This window comes from Hevea brasiliensis, chromosome 13 (assembly GCF_030052815.1).
Source record: "Hevea brasiliensis isolate MT/VB/25A 57/8 chromosome 13, ASM3005281v1, whole genome shotgun sequence".
Classification (NCBI taxonomy): Eukaryota; Viridiplantae; Streptophyta; class Magnoliopsida; order Malpighiales; family Euphorbiaceae; genus Hevea; species Hevea brasiliensis.
Genome location: NC_079505.1, coordinates 53,505,733 through 53,515,902, shown reverse-complemented (window position 1 = coordinate 53,515,902; position 10,170 = coordinate 53,505,733). Strand labels below are relative to the sequence as shown.

At 32.4% G+C, this 10,170-nt stretch overlaps 1 protein-coding gene across 1 annotated transcript; it reads right to left on the bottom strand.

The window, feature by feature from the left end:
- Window positions 1–314: 314 nt before the first annotated feature.
- On the bottom strand, window positions 315–6,827 carry LOC110658254 (replication protein A 32 kDa subunit B). The gene is made up of 10 exons (XM_021815789.2): window positions 6,563–6,827; window positions 6,167–6,271; window positions 5,967–6,064; window positions 5,803–5,844; window positions 5,247–5,324; window positions 3,570–3,648; window positions 3,359–3,445; window positions 3,194–3,273; window positions 958–1,026; window positions 315–825 (listed from the first exon to the last, which is right to left on the bottom strand). The coding sequence occupies exons 1-10, from the start codon at window positions 6,677–6,679 to the stop codon at window positions 741–743; spliced, it is 840 nt and encodes a 279-aa protein (XP_021671481.2). The 5' UTR covers window positions 6,680–6,827; the 3' UTR covers window positions 315–740.
- Between the last annotated feature and the right edge of the window lie 3,343 nt (window positions 6,828–10,170).

Below are 10,170 nucleotides of genomic sequence, written 5' to 3'. Positions count from 1 at the left end.
ATATATATATATATATATATATATATATATATATATATATATATATATATAACCATTTTAGTCTAGTCCATTATTATTATTATAATAACAAATTTAGTTGATTTAGTAAGAAAAAATGAAAAGGGTAAATATATAAATTCCATACCCATCTATTATACAAAAGATTTACTAATTTTGCCAATGAAAAATAGCCTAATATTGATATTTCTATACCTTAAAGGCTTGGGGAATAGAGAAGTCTCAATTTGAGTCTCCCTATATACCTCTTCTATAATTATTCACATTTACAACGAGAGAAAGATGTAGCCCATAAGTTGTGAGCAAATGCAACAGTCATTCTGTTATTACAACAATAGACTTCATATAGCATTCCTGTGATAAATCAGTTCACACCCGAAAAAGTCTCTTACCTTTTCTCCACTATGCTGTATAGCTGATAAAAATATAGATAAAAAAAATAAATTCAGCATAATAAGGATGCTGCATTACCATCGGTTGGCCGTTTAAGATTCATGCTATGCCCATGGATAAGGCTTCAAAAGGACGAGTAAACATAAAGCATTACAATATAACCTGAATATAGCTAAGATTAATCTATCTACAAATTGGTAGAGAGATTATTGCTTAGAACTAGAATATGCTCCTAATAGATATTAGATTGATGTAGGACCCACACATGATGTCCATCACCCCGTTTCCAGAGGAAGCACGGCTGTCCGATCTAATGATTTCACCAAATGTCAGGCGTTAACAGTTGACTTGAAGTGATCATCGTCAATTGTTGAGTAAACAAAGCCATTGTCAACAAGAGACTGTAATTCGTCCCTGTGAGAAGACGAGTCCAATGTTAACTGATATCCTTTTACGGGTGAGCACATGCATGGAGGTCAGTGTGTGAGTGTGGGGGTGTGTACGTGGATGAGCATGAGCCTGTGCACGAGAGAGAGAGAGAGAGACATGAGCTTATCCATTGGAATATTTAGCTGCTGGGCAACAACGTTGCGGTGCACTCCATCCTCGTTTGTACTGAACCAATTAAATATCCGAAGTAAACAAAGTAATCAACATAGATGAGGTGCAAAATGAACATTAAAAAGTGAGCTGACAATATTCATATCTAGAGTGCACACAGGGACCTTTTTTATATCCAAAAGAATATGCACAATGCAAAATGTGCATTTTAAGCAATCGCACTAAACATGGCAATAAAATCAATTACGCAATGCAAAATAAGATTTTTATTACCTAAGCCAAGTCTAATAGACCAAGCCCATAACATTACAACATTTTGAATGAAATTCAAAGTTGTAATAGGATAAAACAAAAAAGATGGAATAAAATTTAAAACCTTGCAAAATCATTCATTTGGTCCATATGTGAAACAATAGACCTGGTCTAGGTTTTTCTTACAAAATATGTCCAGGAGAATTCACATTCCACTAATTAAACCTTACAGTAAAAATATTCACAACAAATCACCTTAATTGCAGTATTCACCATTTATGTTTCCAATTTTATTAAGATATTAATATATCATCACCTTGCATCTTGAGAAATTTTGTTATAGTATTAGTTATTAAAGTGCATCTTGTATAACACAACTGTACAAAATAATTTGGTTTAATAAAATACTCATTTTGATCTGCAGAAATAAAGTAATTAACTCAAATAATTTTCCAATACACACATAATGTTAGTCCAAACTCTAAATGGTTACATCAACTGAGAACTACATGATACTTGGGACAGAGAAAAAATATATGGAAATAGATACTTCCACCCCTAACCATATGTTCTTTAAGCACCTAATATGAAGTGCTTGCTTCATTATTTATTGCTTGAACTAGGTATCTCAACCAATAAAACCTGTTCACATAAATACTGGGAGTCTCATCTAAAATTTGTTATGCATTGAACATAGCTCAAGCTGACACTTGCAAATGGAAATGCATGACAAGAATGAAGGAAAATAAAAGAAACAGATGCAAAATAGGCGGGCATTTCACAACATATGCTCGGACAAACGGACACTAAGGCCAAGGTGGGCATTTCACCCCTCCCCCGGGTGAATTTTTTTAAAAAAAACAGGGATACATGGTATTTTGCAATTTATAAGTATAAAAATTTTTAAAAAAATAATAATTCAGAAAAAAATAAAAACAGTAGCCCATTAATCCAGCAACTATGTTGCTTTAACTAGTTTAATTTTTGAGAAGTTTTCTATTCTACTAAATTTTTTAGTAAATCAACAATAAGTGATAATTTTAATGTGTGCTATTTCTGAAAAGAAGCATTCTCTCTCTAATTTATATAGTGTGAAATTTCAATGAATAATGGTTTTTCTTTAATAATCTAAGATAATGAACTTGTACAAAATTTAGAGGTTATGAGTATATATATGATTTTAGTAAAAATTGTATCTAATCTCTATTTTTTTTATCTAACATCAAATTTAGATAGTCAAAAAGTAATTGATATTTGGTACTGAAAAATTTGAACTATAAACAAATTAATTAATATGAAAATTCAGGAAATTGTCAATTTTCATATCATAGTCCCAATTCTCAATTCAAATGTGTTGTTAACTTTGAAATTATATTATAGTTATATTGATGAGACGTATTTGCAAGAATAATTTTACCTACTTACAAATAAAGAATAAAAATATTATTACAATATATTTGTAATCATTTATCGCCCTCTGCAAGAATAGTTTTACCTATTTATAAATATTTTTATTTCATATATATTTATTTTTAAAGGTGATATATATTTTTAATTGGACCCCCTAACTAAAATTTCTGCATCCTTCACTGCATATGCCCACCAATTAAATATATAAACGAAACTCTTCCTGCAATAAATTTGTTTAATACAAAAACCTCACAATTTGGAAGGCTAACCATATTAACTCAATTGTTCTTATACATTAAGATAGATATTGAGGAACTAGAATACTAATAAGAAACATACAAAATAATTGCAAGGCAGACCACATCAACTCAATTATCCTCATAGATCAACACAGGATATTTAGGAAGCTATAACATGATATGTTAGAAGTAAACTCCACATGAAACACACTGACAAGCAAATGAAATTAGAGAAAATGCAAAAGCATTTGTTATAAGAATTCATGCAAGCTAAAAAGCACAATTACATTCAGAATTTGAGGATATCACATATAACTCACAGGTATATGGGCTGCTGCAAAAAATTCAATATCATCTGACCAACATTGTTCAATCCATCAGCAGACGAATAAGCAGAAGACTGAAAACAGGCAAAATTTGAGGATTAACAAAATACAAGTAACTCAATAAATGGGCAAACAGATGCTTTTAGTTTTCTACATTACTTGATTTAGAGGGGCCGTTTGGTATCCTTTCAAAGGGGTGTTCATGGTTGAATTTGCCAGCTGTGACTGAGTAGTGGCACCCGGTAGCTTATAAAGGGTAGATGTATATATTTCATTACAAGAAAGAGGTCAGAACATGAGAACAGGAAAAGATATCATATAATTTGACTTGAATCATGTTAAAATGAGAAATTTTAGGACATGCCAATACCCGTATCCTTTTATTGTAGAAATGGACATAAATACACTCAATGAAGTGGCTAGTAATCTCATTGAAGTCAGTAATAGGCCTGAAAACCATTGTCAAGTTTGAAATTAAAACTCAAAAGTTGAGCTTGTACATAAAATTATAAAGAGAAGGGTGCATAAATGAACGTGAAATACTGGAAACTTTAGTGTGATCATAGAAATTGATAATAACGAAATATGAACATTAAAAGAACCACCATAGGGGGCTGGCTGTTGTAAAAATGGACATGTTCTTCAGCGCTTCAAATAAATGCAGTTATACTAAACATAAGACCTTAAATCAGAGGAAAGTGATTTTTCACCCCATGTTTTGTAACATTTTTAGACAACATAAAGTTTTTTCTTGGATTATTTGAAAAATGAAAAATAACAAAAAAGATCCCAAAGGCCAAGTAATTGACACTAATTGTGTTTAATTGATATATATAGTTAAACAATCAATCTATATTATCTTCGTCAAAATTCAAAAGCAAAAATATCTATCATATTCAACCACAAGAGATCCACTAAAAAACCCGGTTGCCAGCAAACTATTGCTGTGAATATTCAAAGTTTAACCACATATCCTGGATAGGAAGTGATGTTGATTAGATGCTAAATTGTGTTGCTTGAATGAATTTCGCTACCCAAGGTCCAAAACCAGATGGAGATACAACTCAACAAAAGTTTATTAAAGTTCAAAAGAAAGGTAAACACAATCTAAACCTTTCTCAAGTTTATACTTGAAAATTACAAGCTACATTAAATAAGGCAATATAGAGCAAACCAAGAGAATAGAGGGAAGCTAAAAATGAAAATGCACACACACACAAACACACACACACACACACACACACACATGCACATGGGCTAAGGGTAAAAAGAAAATGTTCAAAAGTGAATTCAGGAGAGATAAATCATTCCAGAAAAATGTAAGAAAACATTCTGATCGAATATACAACACTCTCTTCCCACAAAATCATCCAAAACTTCCACCAATAATACCCCCTACAACCCACCCACACACACACCAACCCTTATACACAATTATCTGGTCTCTATCTAAACACTGCAGCCTTATTATAAGAAAATGAAAAATGCAACCATTGGTCTCAAAACAAGTCAAAAACTAGATATCCATTTCTAGTGAAGATACAAAATCACATTTTGCTAATAAAGATGAAATTAAAATAAATGGATCTATCCAAATTTTTTTTGGAGTAAGTAACATCATAGGGCTTTCTGGTTTGCTCCAAGTTGTATGCTTTGCCTCTAGGTGATGAAAGTGCATGTCAGATAGCAAAACAAGTTGTTAAGTTGAAATCACATTTTGAGAATATTGTACATGATAAGTGTCCAAAACAGAACAAGAAAAAGTTCAATAGTAAGACTGGATTTCAAGCAGGACTCATGTACTAAATAAATAAATAAATAAAACAATGTATAAAAAAATTCAGGGCATACATCTTATCTACCAGCGTAAACTAATCAATATCAAGTAATAGATATTCAGTGTGAGATAAGACACTGACATGTTAAATTGTTCCAGCATACAAATATTTCACTGTTTTTGGGGTGGTGGTACTGTGATATTTTTGCCATGCAAACACAGGTTATCAAACATTTGCAGAAGCAAGGAAAAGTAAAATCAAATACATACCTAATGGAGAAGACATTTATGAATCTTCTACCCTGCAGCCCTCTCAAGTGTCCATGAACACGAACATACTTTCCAACTCTAATTTGGAAAATGGTTATAAAGAAGTATTAGATAAATTAAGTTTAAAGAAGGATCATGACATGACTTCAAACATCATTTATTGTTAAGCGTTAATATGAAAAATTATTAAACAAATCACCTAAAGCCTTTTACTCTTTTTGATCACTAACAAATTGAAGGAAATTGAAAGAAAGCTTGGATTCTACAAAAGCAATTTCAATATTCAAATTTCAAGACCAACTTGTAGCAACTACCCAGGCTTTCGTTTCTTTCCTTATACAATCCCAACAATCGAACCCATGTTCTATCTTGTTGGTGACCAAAATACAACAAAATAAATATTGTTAGATTGAGAGAAGGTAATCAAACATATGATTTGTCACACCAGATATTTGTTTTACAGAACCTCCAGACAGATGGATCAATTAGGAGATATACTACTGAAATTTAAGAAAGAATAAAAAGGTTTGCACAAATGCAAAGAAAGAGACAATACAAGATTCCCTCCGCTTCATCTGTGTCAATGCGTTCTTGCACCCTGTATAAACACAAAATACATTATAGTCCCAGCACCATGGGTTAATAACACTATGTCAATACATAAATATTAAATTGAAAACATCTATTGGTCAAAAATAAATAAATAAACAAAATAAATACCATCTGGTACATTCAATCTGTCCAGTCCCATCATCAACAAGGAAGGTATACTCACTAGCTTTGTCTTCCTTTTGGCATACTCTCCCCACAATTGTAACCTATGTACCACTTAAACTCAGAACGCTAGCTCAAAATCGTATTAAAAATGCACCAAAAAAAGACACATCACACAAGATGATCCAAGTAATAATGAGACTTACATTGGTCACTTCAACACCATCAATGACGAAATTGGATTCATCATTGCTTGGTAGCTCGCATATCTGCTTCACCGTCAGCGCTAATAAACATCTAGCCTCGCGATTCTGCAGGGGGGAAAAATTCAAAAGTTGATAGCATATTGAAATTTGAGATGTTTTTTCATCATCGCCATCCTCATAAAATTAACATTACTTGAAGCTTGACTATATAACCCTAATCCACCGTTCAATTCGTCAAAAAAAGTTCATAATAACACATAATAACCCAAATAGTCCCTTCGAACTAACAGCAAAAATGATCCACTGTTTGGCCACTCGGAAACGAAAAAGTGTAGAAAAAAAAATTGAACTAAAAGAAAAAAAGAAAGGAAATTGAAGAGAGAAATTAAGAAATACTCTGGAAGATAGCAAGGAGGAGGACGAGGAATCCGGCAGCTGGGTAGTCTGAGAGGGCATGAAACCACCACCCATGAAGGCGGCTGCGCTGCCATCGAATTCACTGCTTCGATACATATTCTCTTCGTTTCTTCTTCTTCCGCACTCTATTGCACAGAATTCTTCAGTTTGGGCTTTTTAAATTGGCTGTAGTGTGATAAATAAGCCGAGTCTCTTCGACAGGTCCAGCCTTCCCGCCAAATTTATTTTGGGATTAGTGAAATTTTTTTTTTTCAATTGAATTTATGTTTTGGGTCTAGGCTCTATCTGTCTATCTAGATTTATGAAATAATATGATGTAAAATTCTTATATTTATAATAAATTAAATTTAAATAAAATTTTCTCATTCTTTTATTCTATTTAAGGATTTTTATATATATATATATACAATGGAGGTAGAAACCCAAAAGAGAACATCACCGAACCATTGACTCTAGTCATGGTAAAACAACACCCTGCAAGTGCCGGTTAAGGAACTCAACAGTCTCTCTCGAAGAAAGGAGCAATTGTAAACCCATAGAAGCATTTGACGGCTAAATTTGCTAGCTTATCGATCACTTTATTGGCTTCTCGATGACAATGTCCCAAGTGTAAGCGTATGTATTGTTCAGTTTGAATCGGAATAATCGATTAAAGTAATTTAATTCAATAATTTGGATCACTTTATTCAATAAATTGGTTTGATTTTATTTTATTTTTTAAAATATTTTATTATTTTAATTATATCATTTTTAAAAAAATAATGAAATTGAATATATAAGTTACCTACAAGATAAATATATGACAAAAGTTGCACGTGGCATGGTGGTCAAACTGCTTCTTTGGTATATTGAGATAAAATGTTTGATTCCTTGCTATGTTGTTTATTTTTTTTAGAGATTTTAATTATTAAATACCAACCATTCATTTTTAATATATATGTCTTATTTTCCAACGCTAGAAGTAGCCAACCACCTCCCTCTCTCATTTTATTGTCTTTAATTATTGTGATCTTCACTTCTTCTCCATGACTCCATCCCACAGCCTCATAAGGCTACCCCTCACCGGCCTCTCTCTTCCCCTCCATGAGCTATCAATTCTTTATCTTTCTTTCTTTTTTTTTATTCCCCTTATCTTTTTTTAATTTTTTTTTTTTGCTCTAGTTTTTTAGTATTGCTTAGTTCTAATGTAATGGCATTAGAAATGGGTTATTGTAAAGATTTTGTTGGCATTTGTCTTAGAGACTATGAATTGATCATGTATTTTTTTTTCTAGTAAATTCGTGAATTTTGAGTCACAGAGTTGAAGAAGGCTTTCTTCTCTTTGGGTTTTGTTAACTTCAATTTGCTTATAATTCAAGTGATAATTAGTTTTGGAACTCAGCATTTTCTTGTATTTTTGGTGTAGTTATTCATTTAAGCCTAGGAAAACCAAAACTAAGTGAAATAAACATGTGACACCTCTTACCCGTCTACAGTATAGCCGAGTAAGATATGTCACACAGTGTACCGAAACATCCTATTTCATTTCAATCATTTTTATTTATCCTTTCTAATTTATTTCTTTCATAGTTATGAAATATCATTCCTTGAAGTCATTTATTGAAAACATAAATTTATTTGAGGTTCCATAAATTTTATAGAAATTTATTTGAGGTTCCGCAAATTTTATAGAAAATCCGGCAGAGTGCCAGCTAAAAATGGATAAAACAGTTCTTCGAACATGAGAAAAACACTTTCAAAATTCTCAATCAATCCCAAACTCCATTTCATCATCAAAATCTCAATATTTCTCAAATATACTCCCATTTCTCATTCATTCATTTCATAGGATATTCATGTACAAATCATAAATAAATATTCACTTTTTCATTCATAAACATAATTTTCACTATTTACATTAATAACAAAATGCATTACATGAGTCTCAATTTCATATGAGAAAATAAAAGTTAATTACAAAATACTCAAAATGAAACCTAGTGTCCTATCAATGCACTGATGTCGGTGAGGTGACATGAACACTATGCAGAGCTGCAGAAGGTCTCACCCAGTCTATGGTTTACTAGGCTCTCGGTCGGTCTCTCCAGAACCTACGCGTGGCAAAAGCAACGCACTAAGCAATAATGCTTAGTGGTGCCAATAACAAAATAAAAAGAAATAACATAAAATAAATATGCAGTGCATGTTATGATGTCTTATGCAGACAATTTTTCGATCATTATTGGTAATCCTATTTATTTTGTACTTGTTATATTCATAATTTTATTAAATTTATCCACATTCATTTTTTGTTGCCCAAGTAACCTATACTGGATGACTGGACTGGATAAATGGGTAAACTGGTACTAGGTATCAAGTACCTCGAGCCGTCATACCATCGGTCACATATGTATCTCCCGGTGTGCAACAGAACAGCTAATAAGTTGTAATAACATTAGGCACAAGGCCAAGTATCAACATAATATCAGAATGGCTAAAAGCCATGAAATCACAGAATGGCATAATGCCATGTGCAATACTGCTAATCAAACCCTATTGGCATGCCAACCTATCCAAACCAATCTAGCTAGGTGTACTAGGGCATGTTACACTTTTAAATTGTACAATCTTGAAATTTAAGTTTAGGTATTACTATTCATTTCATTAGTCAACTAAAATGTTGACTTTTGCATAGGCAATAGTTACATTGGTTCTAATACTCCCAACATACCACATTTTGCATTCTAAAGTTGTTGGTCTTAGTTGCCAATACCATTTCTAAGCTTAGTGTTAATTGTTCAAAATTTTCAGATTTTAAGCCTTGTGTTTACTGTTCCATTGGTCATTTTTATAGTAAGAATTTGGCAAAATTATCTCATGAAAGTTGTTCCTTATTTTGTCTAGTTACATTTTGGCAAAATTGTCTTCATGAAAGTTGTTCCTTATTTTGTCTAGTTACATTTCCTTTTTTGAATCACTCCATTTGGAGTTTTGTAGCTCAAGTTATGGCCTAAACACCATAACTGGCTGGATTGGACAGAATCCAAAATTCTGGGCAAAACTGGTTCTGCCAGATTTTGTAACCTAAGTTTGGTTGGCAATTTGACTAGGTTATGGTCAAAATTTGGATTTGTGTTCTTCATGAAAGTTGTAGGTCTATATCTCAGCTTTCTGCTGGTTAAATTTCAGGTCTATTGGACATTTCTACACTGAGTTATGAGCAAATGAATAAACATTATTCATTTGGTCATTTTGCCCAGGCAGAATGCAAGTCACCCGGATTAGGGCAATTTTTAGGTCAACTTGGTTTGGTTTTCTGGGCAAGATTTCTATACCAAAATTGTGCCATTATGTGTCTAGTTTCATTTCCAATTGGCCTTGCACCAATTGAACATCTACAATTCCATTTATAATTGCCCAAACCTACTCGACTTATGCTCAGTCCTGTAGGTCAGCCAAGGCAGCTCACCCATACACAAATGCCAAGCCTCAACTCACTTCATTTCCTCATCATATACATTCAAATGGTCCCTAATTGACCATTACAAGGTTAATGAACCATCATATGAGCAAACCCTAGAATTATTCAAGTGTCCAATTTTTTTTTC

Coding starts and splice junctions, on each gene's coding strand:
- LOC110658254 (XM_021815789.2), bottom strand. CDS start 6,679: ATGTATCGAAGCAGTGAATTCGATGGCAGCGCAGCCGCCTTCATGGGT. Junction 5,325..5,802: donor GATGAAGCGGAGGGAATCTT/GTATTGTCTCTT, acceptor TTTCCAAATTAG/AGTTGGAAAGTATGTTCGTG. Junction 826..957: donor ATTCCAATGGATAAGCTCAT/GTCTCTCTCTCT, acceptor GTCTTCTCACAG/GGACGAATTACAGTCTCTTG.